General features: G+C 43.9%; 1 protein-coding gene across 10 annotated transcripts in view; it reads left to right on the top strand.

The window, feature by feature from the left end:
* foxn3 (forkhead box N3) overlaps positions 1-14,822 on the top strand; it is a 71,082-nt gene that overhangs the window by 25,423 nt on the left and 30,837 nt on the right. For all 10 annotated transcript variants that reach the window (XM_035412547.1, XM_035412556.1, XM_035412611.1 and 7 more), the window contains one exon: positions 10,769-10,905. In XM_035412547.1, the coding sequence (XP_035268438.1) occupies positions 10,769-10,905 (137 nt within the window). The remainder of the gene's footprint in view (positions 1-10,768; positions 10,906-14,822) is intronic.

Raw genomic sequence — 14,822 nt, 5'->3', positions numbered from 1 at the left:
GCACTGTTAGCTTGAGGCTAAAAGAAATTATCAAAGAAGAGCTCATTGAGGCTTATCATTTTGAATATGATACATTTAGGCAATGCAACAGATGAAAAAATGAAATATCACAAACCCATTTAGTCGACCAAGCCTCAAAGAGACCACCTTTAATCAAAACCAAGTCTTAGCTACATTTATTTAGTCATTTAGGCTATATATTAACAGAGTAGGCCCAAATATGTAGTTTGTTGCTTGTTGTGTTAAAGCCATGTTGTTGTCAGTTTTTTTTTTCTAGTTTTTATGAAGTCTAGCCTATATTTAAAGACCTAATGTTAAAAGTAAGACAATAGGAATGCCATCTCAAAATAGTTAGTAAAAGTTGAGAACAAACTTTAGGCCTAATATTACCACCAAACACTCTAAAAATTATGTGAAAGGAACTTAAAAGGATCATTTGTCCATTTCAGAAAAGTGATAACCTTTCTACCGGTCTACTTTAAAAAGAACTTGATTTATTCTCAATTTTTTCTTAGCTTCCTGAAATGAAAGTGTTGAATGTAGATTTTGTTCACATTATCATCACATATTTATGCATATTTAAGATACTTTGAGTATTTTGCACATAGTAATTGTGAAATGCACCTGCAATAGCCTAAATGTTGTCTTCTCTGCCTGTGTCCTACGGTAGTCTTTCAGCAATTTGATTACGCCTTCACTGAGCATACAATTAGCAGTGTAGTTTTTTTTTCTTCATTTTGTGGCATGGTATGCAATTAAATATGATTTTTGTGACTGAATTAGCACTATTTCTCATTTATGTGGCGCAGAATTATTGGCATTTCTTACACTGATACTATTGATTCTACATTGAGAATTTAATCGGAAAGTGTCAAGAAAATCATTTGTATGCTCCTGGTATTTTTCTTATAGCTGGCCACTAGCGATTGCTCCCGAATGGTTTCCGATGGCAGCGGACCTGACTTTTTGGGCAGGGCTTATTTGTGGCAGCTTGCTTTTTTATGGTTTTCTCAAAATTTTATCTCCCCAGCCCCCGTGTGTCGTTTCGTGTGCTGCGGCTGCGTTTGAAATTGATGGGACCTGCAGCTGTACAGCTGAATGTAAAATGCATTTGGGTGAACACGCCGTACCCTTGCTGAACTTTACGGCAAATTCCGATGCAAAGTCACCTCATTGGAGCAATAAAATTAAAATCTGTTTTTTAATATTTTGATCATTTTCTCGTGCCGTGTTTATAGCTATTATCATTACTCGGTTAAAAACAAACAGCAGTTGCAGTAGGACAATACCCAATTTTGAAGTCTCGCTTCAAATTGGTAGTGTTTTTATGGCTGGGTCGAGTGACAAAATATTCAGAGGGAAAGGTATGAAAAGGAAACAGATTAAATAATCTCAATTCTAGTCGATTTATGTTTAACTAGGCTCTGCTGAAATGAAATTACTTTTTGCACACCTGCCAAATTGTTTTCCATCAATTGAAGGAGCTGGAAATTATAATAACAATGCCCTCACATGTTTCTGTGAATGTATTTCTGGGTCACGGCCTGACAAATGTCATTAATCAGTGCAGCTGTATGCGAGTCCCCATGTTGACTGTGCTGTGTGATTGTAGCTGAGTGTTGTCTGAATCTGAGAGGTGTGTACCAGTGCTGCAGTCAGTGTGTCATTAGTTTCCATGGCGTTGTTTACAAACACAATGCCGCCACTCCAGGATTATCAGTCTGAGTGAGGTGGATCAGCAAGACTGGTGTCTCCTACTTGCATGCTCACACAGACAGACACACGCGTCTGTGTGTACACAGACACTCTCACGCATGTACACATACTCTCTCATCTTCTCTCTTTATCTCTCTCTCTCTCACACACACACACACACACACACACACACTGCCTTTCTTTCGCACATACAAACTTTCTTTCACTTACTTTCTCTCTGTCTCTCTCTCTCTGACACACGTACATACACACAGACACTACCGGGAACATTATTTCATGGTATAGAATTGTTTTTGTTGTGGATGTGGTCTATCTTATATAGGCCTACATGAACTGTTTATAGGAAAATGAGCACATTTCACAAGCAGTAAGTTAGATAAATGTTGCACATTTTATCAATGGACTTTGTTGGAAGACCAATCTGTAAACATTTAGCGAGATGAAATTAGAATGAAAAAAGACAGACAGGCAGAGTCCCTCACTCGTGGTATTTCTAGAATTTGAGTGAGAAGTGATCTTTGTCTTTGAAGTAAGAGGTGGACCTGCTGAGATACAGTGCATTTGATGATTAATGTGAAACTGTGCATGTTTTCATTTGTTTACATTGTTTCTATAGTGACAGACAGCCGAAAAATGCGGCGGGGACATAAAGTACAGTAGCTGCGAAATATATTGCAGCACATTAATATGCGATTATTCTGGGAGATCAAAAGGGAGGTATCCTCAGTCACCTTTATCGGTGATCAAATGAAACACCTGGCAATAATCCAAATAGTTTCATAAAGACAAAAAGCATTTCATCCTCCATGACCCAGATTCCTCGCTGCTATTGTAATGATGTGCCGCTTATTTACTCGGTAGTTCTCTGGAGTTCATCCGTTTAATTATTTAGAAAAAGGAACATATCTGACATGCCGAGGGAGACGGCTGTCCTTTGCTGCCTCCTGCCACACCGCAGTGCATTCTGGGCCCTGAAGGAAATTACCCCCCCCCCCCCACCCCCATCCCGCCTCTTTTTCCCGGTTTGACCTGTTGTGGGTCAGCGCTTTTGTTTCTCAGATCACAGGCAAAATGATGTACTCTGTGACGTGCGTCTGTCAGCGTGAGAGCGAGCCCTGCCCGTCGATGTGCGTCTGGGGCAGATGTTGCGTTTCAGAGGGACAGATGTTGAGCTGTGTGGAGGAGCTATGGCACGCAAACCAGCCCCCCCCCCCCCACACCCCCCCTCCTCGTCCCAGCGTCACTCCCCCCACTGCTTATCAGGGTTACTAGGGTTACGCTGCGACTCCCAAGGTCCCTGATAATAAGCGCTGACGCGGCAGTGGCTGTGATCAATAGCGGCCGCGTCCGAGCGCAGACTGGGCACGTCAGCAGCTTTCCGCTCGCGCCAAGAGCAACAAGAGCATCAAACTCACCAGAACCAGGTAGATTAGGTCTAATAAGGGATTCTCTCTGTTTATGTGTCCGGTGTTGTTTTCAAAACTGGGGAAGGACACAAGAAACTTGTTTTTAAGTGTGCTGTCTTATCTAAACTGCATTAGGTAAATCATGTTTTTTTGCTCATAGTTAGGATAATAAAGCAAGCAGTTAATCAGTTGATAAGTGCTGTGACTAAATCGATAGGTGGTTGTAGGTGAAGTTGGGAAAACGCACAGCTGTAATCTTATTTCCCTTTGATTTCTGGTCTCTGTGATGACTCATCCGCTAATTAATCCCATCTACAAAACCATTTTCTCTCGCTTTCATTTTTGGGGCATTGACTGACTGGTTGGGGGTGAGACTGGGGGTGGGGATGGGTGCTATGATTGGTATTTTTATGACGTCAGAGAATTGCGTAGGGAATTTTCAGCCTAGCTGGGCCAGGGTTGTTTGTTAGCTTCTCACCGACACAAAAAGACAATTAGTCTTAAGAACTAAAACAGACAATAGGAACTATTTGGATTGCTCAACTTTAGTTAGCTATTAGCGTGTTGTCCGAAAACCGGAGCACGAAATGTAGTGCAGCAGTCCTTTGCAGTAGCAGAGGAGCCGTCTGCACACCGTATCTTAAAGCAAGGAGTGAAGGACCAGGTAACGTGTGCTGCAGTGATGACTATTTCTAGTGCCTTTCGCCTGCTGAGACATAAATTGTTTTTCTGTGTTTGGGGACATTACTGCCTAATGCCATCTGTTCAGGCTTGTATTTACTGTCCTTGATTTTGTGACACCTATCCCCAGCATACCAAATGGGAAGAGTGACCAAACCCCCTGTAATCCTGTGCATAATGCCTTAAGCCATTGAAATAAGAAAGAAAAGAAGTTCTGCATGTTTAAACTGTGAAAATGAAATGTAGGCTTCTAAATGAGAAATGTGAGCAGTTGAATCGCTACCACATGTAGGCTAGTACCTTCTGGTCTCTTGCTGTACAGTAACAAAATCTTCGGCAGTAGTTCTACAATGATACTGGCTGCTTTTTTTTTATGAGAGAAGCTGAAATTACTTGGGTTTCTTGAGTCATAGCTTCAGTCTCTTTGTTTTATTTTTAACCTCTAGGACCAAAATTGACCCGGCTTTGCCTCAGTAAATGGTTTTTGTGGTCTCCTGTCAGACCGGATGGAATGTGTTTTTAACCAGTCAGAACAACAATGGCCCGAATGCAAGGCAAAACAATTCATGCAAATCACCAAAAACGCATAGAGATCCTGTTATGAGCTGAAACATATTGAACTGCTACCCATTTCACTAAATGCACATACACAGAGCTTGATTCACAGATGGGTTCAATTCCCCCCGTTAAATTTAGAACGTAAGATGGCCGTTTTCTGAAACGCGTAATCGGCATCGTTATAAACGAGGTTCTCGCTTCAGCGCAGACTCCAGCCCAAATCCCAGTTCCTCGCGTCTCTGCCTTATGCTGTCTTCACAGGGGACGCCATATTGCTTGTGAAAACCTCCACATGCTGAATCTGCTTAAGCATAAACAGTATGTGTGCCCGCCAAGAAAAGAAATGGCTTTCTGACCCAGTCTGCAGCTCTCAACACCAGTCCTCTGTCATCTAGACTTTTGTCCCCCCCCCATGGCTCCAGCCTTGACACCAGCCTCAGACCCCACTGTGCCTTGGAAAACTTTGACTTTTTGGGGGTTGATGGGGGGGGGGGGGTTTGGTGGAGGGGCTTGATTATGAAGACTGAATATGATTCTGTTCTCGTTTGCAGCATTGTTGTGGTATGGGTCCTCAGAAAAAGCTGTGGTCTTAGCAAAGTGATCTTTTGCTAGGATTAAAATAGCAATTATTTGACAAAGCTCTGAGATCTTGAAACAAATAATCTGCTGTAATCTTTTGAAGATCCACTGGGCCACCTGTGCCTCAATGGAAGTTGAGTCCATAACATACAAAAGCAAGGCATTGTTTACTCATATTTTTTAGTGACCTCCAACACAAGCAGTAACGTATGGCCATGTTGTGGACGCTAAAGCGGCACTCTGAATGAACGGGGACCCTGGTTCCTCGGGGAATGTCGCTGCATGAGGTCCTGACAATGCCCCTCAGACAGTGCTCTTGTGTGGGGGCAGTCACTTCGATGGGCCTTGCAGGGTTCGAGAGGGGTGTCTTGAGCCGGGAGGCGTCTTCAGCACCATTAAATCTCCTGCGAGTCTTTGTCCCGCGGCCTCATTGTCCCGCCCGACCCCTCCGCCATTCACGCCCGCGCGCCGAATCAAGATGGAGGAGAGAGAAAAGGGCGGAGGGGAAGATGATGTGCTGTCCTATTTAGATGAAAAGCACGCCGCCCGCCCGCTCGGTGGGTGCTCCTCTCTGCACAAGTCCCCCTTTGTGGCGGAGCGGAGCGGGGGGCAACCCCGGCGACCCCCACTCCGCGCTCCCAAAGCCTCAGACGGGGCTGAGTGGGGCCCGAGACTTTGGAGACGCTCCCATGGTGCTCCGCTGCAATCGCGGTAATGGAGTGAGGGCTCGGGAGGGGGGGGGGCTCGGCGGGGCCAAAGTGGCGGCCTGATCGTTAGCTCCTGAGTGCATCCCCTCCACGCGCCGCAAATGGGAAGGGGGCCCCCGTCCGTTCCCCCCGCAGCCCTGGCGCAGGCGAGGCCGTGCGCGCCGGGGGCCGCCGGGGGCCGCCGGGGCACCTGAACAAAGAGCCGCCGTGGCGGGAGAACCGGAGGGAAGGGCGCCGCGCCGTTAGCCGCTGATGACTGTTGGGGTTTGGAGACTTTTGCCGCGGCTGGTCGCTCGCTCACGTTGACTTATCGGCCGTGAAACGGACACCGGTCGCTCTGCTGTGTCACCGCACGCCCAATAGCAGGGAGCGGAGGGAACGAAGGACAAATGGAGCGGGCTGAATTATGTGAAACCGTTCGCATCGCAGACCGCTGACCTCAGGAATAAAATTAAAAAACGTGCGTGTTTCTGAAATGCAATGGCTAATTTCTTCAGAGTGAGGAAAAGAACATGATTAAGAAATTCAAACACAGGTACTCAACTCCACCGATGAGGCGACCAAAAATCCAGCTTTAGAGCGACTGTTTTCTGCCAATTCCATATTTCACAGATTTTTAAAGGAAGGCTTCATGCTGGGAGGGGAGGGGGGGGGGAGAGGGAGAGACTCATAATAGCAGTCCTTTCATTTTGCATGGAAGTTGATGGGATTAACTGTATTGGTTGTGATGGAGTATTGCATCTTCAGAGACCCATGGTTCTTAGTGAGAATGAAAGATCCCTCTGCCAAGACTATCAAACAGCCTTTATATACTCTACTGTTGCCTGTTGCCTAGGAGACCAGTGTAATCCAAGTGTTCCCCCCCCTTCCCCTTTTCCCTCTGATTGGAGACTCTATTGACTCCTGCCATTGAGCCGGCCTTCAGACCGACACGCCAGCTGTCAGGAGATGGAAATAAATCACCAAGAAAGTGCTCTAAACCCTATTGATTTTTCCTGATTACAGTACATTTGGAAATTTAGACCAGCAGGGTCACTTCTCTGGGAAGGAAATATGAATAATCCGATGCCACGGCCGTTAGTAATATCATACACTCCGGGGAATTCTCCTTGCCCTCTGCAGCTCATCAGTTGGGAAAACACACGCGTGCGTACACACACACACACACACACACACGAACACATGCAAGCATGCACACAACACATAGCCTATATACCTAACAAAAATTCAAAAATGTGGCTAGAGCAAGTCCTCTCCTCCATTTGGATTTTATTTATTTTTTTGTGTGACATATTTGTCATATTTTTTGTTTGACAGGATAAAAAATTGACATTTTGTTTTTATCCCTGACATGTTTCATTTTGCATCACCCAATAAACATATTTTCACCTAAACCTGTCAGAAGTTAATGACCCCCAGTGAAATTGGCTTTGAAATTCCCATCGCTACAGAAAGCTGTCAGAGGCTTCCAGTCGCCGATTTATGGCGTAGTAGTAATTAGAATTGATTGTCTTTGTTTAATCCAAACAATTTTCAAATATCCCCCAGAGATTCATATTCCTACACACGGTGGCATGTTCTGTGTTATGTGTAATAGTATATCAAACTGCCTCTGTTCCTGTCACTGAATTGATGCCCAAAACGCTTTTCTGAAAGCCAGTCAATACTCATTGTCATTTATTTTATTTATTGTATTTATTAATCTCCATCGCTTCGTTATTCGTATATTCGACTTAATGTTCCCTCTTTTCAGCTTAGGCTCGATGATCCAAGTCATGCCATTTAAGACCTGAATTCCATGATATATTTTAGGTCTTTTTCGCCCAAATAATTTCAGATATGGTTTTGAAATACCCTTGTCGGGGAAAGTTGACAAGTTAATTAGGGAATGTCACTTCATCTAAAAATAAATGCCCACATTGCTGTCACAGGAAATAGAATTCTTCTAAACGATCCAACAGACAGTACTTCACTGTTTTCCGGCGAAAATGTTCATGTTTACAGTTCTCGTTTTATAGGGGAATTTGGAATAAAGGTTTTTATCTTTTTATCTTTAGTGAGCTGATGTCATTTTATAAGAAACAAGGGAAACCATGCAGAGGGTCTGTGCTCCTGTGTGTGCTGTACTATTTCTGGTAGAGTATCCTTGGAGGGGTGCAGCTCTGTCATTATACAGGAGCATTAGGATGTATAGCCACTGAATGTAGAGAATCAGGTGGGCAAATGCAGCGGTTTGTTTCTCATTTGTCGTGTAACAGTGATGGATTTGCAGTCTCGCATGGACTGAGAGACTTTGAAGGCGCAATGAAGGTTTCATGCTACCTATTGAAGAGATACTGCTCTCCTATTGCTGGTGCTGCCATGACACAAATCAAAGCAAAGGGCATTTTACCTGTGAAAACACGCACGCACACACACAGATACACACACACAGACGCTGACACACACACACACATACGGTTCTAGTTTGTAAAATGAATTTGCTGGTACCTCGGGGAAAGTTTCTTTGAAAATGCTAATAAATAAATAAAAAGAATTTAAACAGAAACAGAGGAAATCAAACACTGGGAAAGTGGTTTTGAGGTCAATGTTTTCTTAGTTTTCCTGTAAAGAAATCCATGGCCAACATGATTCACAGAATACTAAACGGTAGGAACTCCATAGCTTTTGCAGTATGATCTTTGGCTGTGTGTTTTGTATTTATTTATATTTTATTATAGCATAGCAGGTTTTGTGCTTGAAAAACCCCTAATAAATAGCTATATATAATGGTCATTATTACTACTGTAATAATAAAAAGAACCATCATGGTTGAGTATTGTAAGAATAGAGCCAGTGTAGCATGCTGTGCCAGTTCCTTCATGTTTGTAAAGGTAATTTTACTTTGATGAAAAGGCTTCAGCCTTGGTAAACCAAAACACTTTTTTTAATTTTTTATTTAGGGCGTGTCCTTCTGTTGATGAATTCCAAACTATATATTTAAAATAATGTAATGATCTATTATAATTTATTTTGTGTTAAAATAGGCACCTGTCTTTAATAGGGCAGCAGTGTACCATGACGGTTAGGGGCTGGGCTAGTAGTCACTCAAAGGTTGTGGGTTTTATTCTTCACTGGGGTGCTGCTGTTATAGTCTTGAGCAAGTTTCTTAACCCAAATTCCTGTAGTAAAACATATAGCTGTATAAATAGATTCTGTATCAAAAAATGTAATCTGTGGAAGTCAGTCTGGGTGTGAACATCTTGTAAATTCATTAAAGTCAATGAAATTGCAGTAAATACTTATTATTGCCACAATGAGGATATTTGGCACAAATGTGTTTTCCTCTGCCATGCAGGAGTCCAGTTGTACACAGTACGGTTTTAAGGTGAACAAGCTTCATTGCTTTTTCATTTATTTCTTCCCAATAAAATCTATCTCGGCTAATCAGGAGGCCAAGGTGGGGCCGGTAGCAGGAAGTTCAGTTCTCTCTGTGCTGCTCCCTAGTAAATGAAGTAGAATCAGCTTTATCTTGCTGCCCATGCAAATCATTAACCCAGCCATTCAGTCTAATGGATGAATTGTGTTCCGCGATGTTTGGCGGGTCATTTCGAGTTTCTCTAATGTAGGCCGTGGCGTATCAGTGATAAAGGCTTTGTTCCGACACAGTGCATCTGAGGGTAGAAGATGCGACTGAGAAGTTTCCTAGCAACATGGTTGCTGCCTTCGACAACAAGCAAGCTCCTGATTAATAGAATTTACACTGTGTAGTCTCTGGAGGTGTGCATGTAAATACTGAAGATACCAGCAGCCGTTTTAGAAATAAGGGGAAAATGAATAATCAGGGACCCCTCTGTGAATGGGTCCTTTGAGTCTGGTATCAGGTAAAATTACAATTTACTGCGTTATTGTGCAGATGGCTTAAGTCCCCAAGCTGCAACTTTTTTTGAGTTAATTATGTCGTGTTCAATAGAAAAGGCAGATCACGCAATCACACAACAGAAGAAATAACTTAGCGATGCAAATGTGTCATCATTTTTATTCATGTTAAAGAGCAGTTTTTGTATTCTGTATGTAAACATACTATGAAGGCTATAACTATTCATACCTAACATAATCTCTCCTGAAAAACAGTTAAAGCACAAAAATGAGGGAAAACACAAAAGCATGTACCTCAAGATTTTGTATTAACAAGGAGTTTCGTTGATTTGTTTTGGCTGTTAAGTATGATTTGAGGTCCAAATATTCCGTTAAATTCTCCTAGGGCTTGTGGTGCTTTTCTTAACGATATTGTTCTTAATCAGGATTCTATTTTCAAGTCGGTGTGACATTAAGCGTGTAAAATAGGACCCACTTAAACCATTTTTTTGCTGCATCCTGCTGAAATTTGGAAGCCGTTGCCTGGCCTAATAAATTTCTTGCGTGTGACACACTATTTGAATCTTCAGCCAGTGACAGTGGGAACAGGCAGACTCACCAGAGCAGCCGAGCTGGAAAAGACAAGGGCCTCCTGGTGCCTGCAGCTCATTCATGATTTATGTGCATTTTTATCTTTCTTTCAAGCAAGGATTTTAATTAAGAAAAGATGCTCATTTTTACAGTCACAGGTCTATTTTTGCATGCCAGTTGTTGACACTCACTGGGAGGGAAAGAGGGCAGTGATTTAAGCTGGGTGTAGTAATGTGCTTTTTTGATTGAGCTTGCACAGAACTGGATTTTTTTGCGCTATGGATCTTGTATTTTACCCAGTTAACAGACTTTCTTACAAGCTATATTCAAGTCCCAAAAATGCAAGGTCTTTAATGTATTCGATTATATTGTATAAATGACAGTGGCAGAGCTGGCCTCCCCTTCTTAATTTAGACTTTCTAAGCTAACGGTGTATTATCTGACAGGTACTGTATGTGGGAGAAAAATAAAATAATCTGTTCAGAAGGAGGCCAATTTAAACTAGATTCATTGCTTTTTTTGTGTGGCGAAGCCTCTGAGGGGAGTGTTTTTAAAAGCTTGACGGTGCTGTGTTTTTAGACGCGGCGTCTTCGCCTCTCCGCTGTTCCCTCCTTTTTTTGACAACGGCATGGCTGCTCTCTAACACTTTGTTGTTGCGTCTTTTTCCCTCTCCCTCTCTCTCTCCCTCCGCAGAGTATTGGGAAAGGCTCCTTGTGGTGCATAGACCCGGAATACAGACAGAATCTAATTCAAGCGTTGAAGAAGACACCTTATCATCCGTACTCCCAGGCGTTCACCACACCCCCCACTTCTCCTCAGGCATATCAAAGGTAAGCAAGAGATTCGCTGGAGATATTGATCCCTCCCTCCCTCCCTCCCTCGCGCTCGTGCTCGCGCTCGCCCTCGCCCTCGCCGGAGAGCGCCAGCGCCCGCTGTCCCGGCAGACTCGTCAGAGAGGAGCGCGGGGCTGCCTCGCCAGGCTCACCACTCCGGTTCATTTAATTCACATCCAGCTAACAGGTCCGCGCGCCGACTCAGTCAACTGTGTAAGACAGAATAATTGCTTTACTGTAAAACCTAAACTGGCATATCATTCTTAACAAAGGCTATGGAATAAATGGGAGGCCGGTTTCTCCAGCTGAAAAAAAAGGCAGCGATGGGTGTACTTAAAGAGGCTGAAATTAAATTGGACAGCCTCCGCAGCCCCAGGGTTTTGTGGGAGAAAAGAGCTGGAATACAGGTGCTGATCTGCGGGAGGGAGAGGGTGTCTGGGGGTGTGTTTGTTTGTCTTGTTGTTGCCTCATTTTTTTTTTTTTTTTTTGAATTTTTTTTTTTTTGAGTTGTTCCAATTTTCTTTGGATTCAGCATTAAAATTACACAGCCAGCATATTGCTGCCTTGTTGATTCAAAATCCGAAGCTGCACCGCGAAACAAATTGACGCTGAATGAGGTCACCTAATCAACAACAAAAAAAAAAAGTTTCTCCCAAGACTTTACCCAAGATGCACCGGTGCGAGAAGCGAGATTGGCGCGGCGTCCTGAAATCTCTTATCCGAGCAGGAATGTGTTATTGCAGCCTTCCTGCCGTCGCCCCTCCCCCAAAATGTGGCCCAGATTGCTTCCATTCATTTTGAAAATGATGGATATCGCTTAACACTCGGCTTGTTTGGGTTTGAGGAAGCGGCGTTCGTGTCTGTGGGCGATTACGTCAGGCCCGGTTTAGTGCTCTGACAGTTCTCTAATGGACCCTGCAGTGTCTAAAGACTATTAGCCAGCCATCAATAAGTGGTGTCCACAGCGGGCCTGGCTCAGTGCGGAGAGTGCTGCCAGCTGACGAAGGGATCGGGGAGGCCGCATCTCCCTGTCACTGCTCCACAAATCACATTTTCTCTTAAAAGTTTCAACCCTGTAGGATCTGTAAAAAGGTCTTTTTTATCTCTCCCCCCCCCTCCCCCGTGCAGAAAGATTGCAGTAAACACAATCCCACTTTCACGGCAGATCGTTCTAGTAATATTGGGTTGTGTGATCTGACCCAGGGTAACAGGGGGTTTGTGTGTGTTTTACCCCTGGTTATGGTGGCGTAAGGGCCTGATTGAACGCCAGCGCGATGGGGGCTGGCTGCGGTCTCTGCGGAGAGCTCTTGGACGGGAGCGGCGCTCTCCACACAGGCACTCTCGGCGCTTCCTGTCCCCAAATCAGGCCAGATGGCAGAACGCTATGTGTCAGGACATAATAAAGTGTTTATCTGGCTACCGTGGCTTTAGGGGAGAAGGATACCTTTTTATAGCGCTGCTGAGTTTCTCACCGACGGAGCTGCGTTACAAGGCTCTATTCTTCATCATCACTTGACTGTTTGTGGGGTTGTTTTAGTTGAGGGTCATGGAACGGATTTTGTTTTCTGAAAAACTTGTGCATTGCTTGTGTCGTTTGCGCATGTGCAATTGTGCAGTGTATGCGATTGTGCTGTTGTTTGTGTACGTGTGTGTGTGTGTGTGTTTACACATGCGTGCTAATTTGCATTCGTGTACATGTGTTTGTTTTTGTGTAAGTGCTTGCTGTGGGTGTGCAGGCCCATATGTGTGAACATGCATGCATGTTTGTTTTGACATACATGTTTGTTGTGTGTGTGCCTGTGTGTGCCTGTGTGCGTGCACATGCTCTTTGTATTTGAGAGGGCTGCAGTGAGAGTGCGTGTGTCCAGGGGGTAGGCAGTTAAATCAGTTAAGCCATCCGCACCCCTGAATCGACAACATAATTGATGCATTTTAATGTCATATTTTGTTTTTGTCCCCGTGTGGGCAAATGAAACCTAAGCCTGCACAGAGCTCTGTGAGCCCAGCTGAAGAGAAGAAAAGCTTGGGGATCATTAGAGATGTTGTGTACCGGGCCAGGCCAGGCGCATTCCTTAACATGCCAGCAGTACCTCGTCTGAGCGAGATCAGGAAGAACAGCTGGGCTTAGGAGTTGACTGCTGCATGTTTGCCCTTGCGAGGTGATTAGCGTGATGGTCACCATGGCAACAGGAACGCCTCCATGGTAACACATAGCTGAGACAGGTGCAGTTGCATCACAAGGCTATTTGTTGCCTGGCAAAAGGACAGGCCATTAGCGCAGAGAAATACGCTATCACCCTGGCAACACGTAACTCTCCATGGCAACAGCAGATGGCTTGAAGCCTATTTTAGGATTTTTGTACCTGCTTTTGTCCATCTTCATAAAAATCCGTGGATGCGTGAATTATCGGAGATGACAACTGTAGGTCCGGTAGCTTTAGGAGATCAATTTTAAATGGGGCTCCATGAACTGAAAGAACAAAAAAAAGCTTTGAATGCAATAAGCCAGACCTCTTGCTCATCTTTAATAGGTATCTTTTCAGCCTTGTAAAATAAGTGGAATAACAAATCACATGTACAAGAGGGTAAAAATGCACTGGGATTTTTTTTTTTCTTCTAATTTGTTTGTTCCCTGGGGCAAACAAATGGTTCGCGTTTGGCTCTGCTTTTTCAGTATCAGTCATTCCTCGCTCCCTGTCGGGATCTGTGCTCTTGTTTGCCTTCTCCACTTCCCACAGTAATAGAAAATTATAGGATCCTTCAGAGTGCGAGACACTGATTCTAATGGAAACAGCAATGGTAAATGATGATGTTTCCACGTCGAACGTCGGACCCTGGCAGCCAATGAGCAAGCCGCTGCGGCTGCATATATTACGGGCAGGTTGTTACATTAAGCCTTTATCCTCAGATTGATAGGGGTCACGGCCTCAAGCCATTTGTTCTGTTTTGTTTTCAGAAAAATGTGAGTGGGAATAGACAAAAGGCAAGATTAAAAACATGCGGAGACCTTGAATCAATGATGAGCAGAACCTTGGAAAGACCGCCAGATGTTTTTTTCTTAATTATATTGTTAGTTTTGCATTCTCTAAACTGAAATGAGATGATGGTTTTCCACCCGGAATGAAAGGGTTATTTTGGGCCTGTTGAGTCGTGGACGTTTTTGTTGGATGTTTTGGTTCTGATTTATTGTTCCTCGAAGTCTCTCCTCTGTGTCTTTGGAAGCCTGTCAAGACTAAGCAGCTCTGTCCCATAAAGAGCCATGGAAAATATTCCCTGTTGGCTTTCAGGAGCTGGATTCCCCACACAATTTAATTGTCAGCAACCTTCTTGTATGTGTGTGTGTGTGTATGTGTGTGTGTGCTTACAGTGTGTGTGTGTGTGTGTGTATGTATGTGTGTGTGTGCTTACAGTGTGTGTGTGTGTGTGTGTGCATCATGAGCTTCTGTTTGATTATGGTGGATTTTTTAAATGAGTCCTTCCATAGTGACTGTGTGTTTGTGATTGATTGTGAATGTCTGTTTGTCCGTCTCAGTTCTGTTCTTATGATTGCATATACTGTATGATACCTTCATTATACCTGAAGCTAGTCAAGGGCCGGTCACTGTGTGATACATTGCAACTAATCTGAGCACTATTTAAATGTTTAATTGTGTGCATTATTTAATAATAAATGGAGTATGTCTAATTTACAAAGGGTTGGAAAGCAAGCCTTCTGCCTGTAATTGCAAAATGGTACATCGGAGCTTACTGCCCAATTAAAGGCCAGATTTAGGTAAGTAAGCGTTTTGGTTTCTGGAATTTCCTTTTTCCAGCTGTGAGATTCAGGCCTCACATTCCTTCCACTAATTGTGTGTGGTGTCTACAGCCCTCTGGTCGCAAGAATGGGTCCATTGTGAGCCATGAGTTTCAGGGGA

The sequence above is a fragment of the Anguilla anguilla genome, chromosome 1, assembly GCF_013347855.1.
Source record: "Anguilla anguilla isolate fAngAng1 chromosome 1, fAngAng1.pri, whole genome shotgun sequence".
Lineage (NCBI taxonomy): Eukaryota > Metazoa > Chordata > Actinopteri > Anguilliformes > Anguillidae > Anguilla > Anguilla anguilla.
This window is presented reverse-complemented; position numbering and strand designations above follow the sequence as displayed.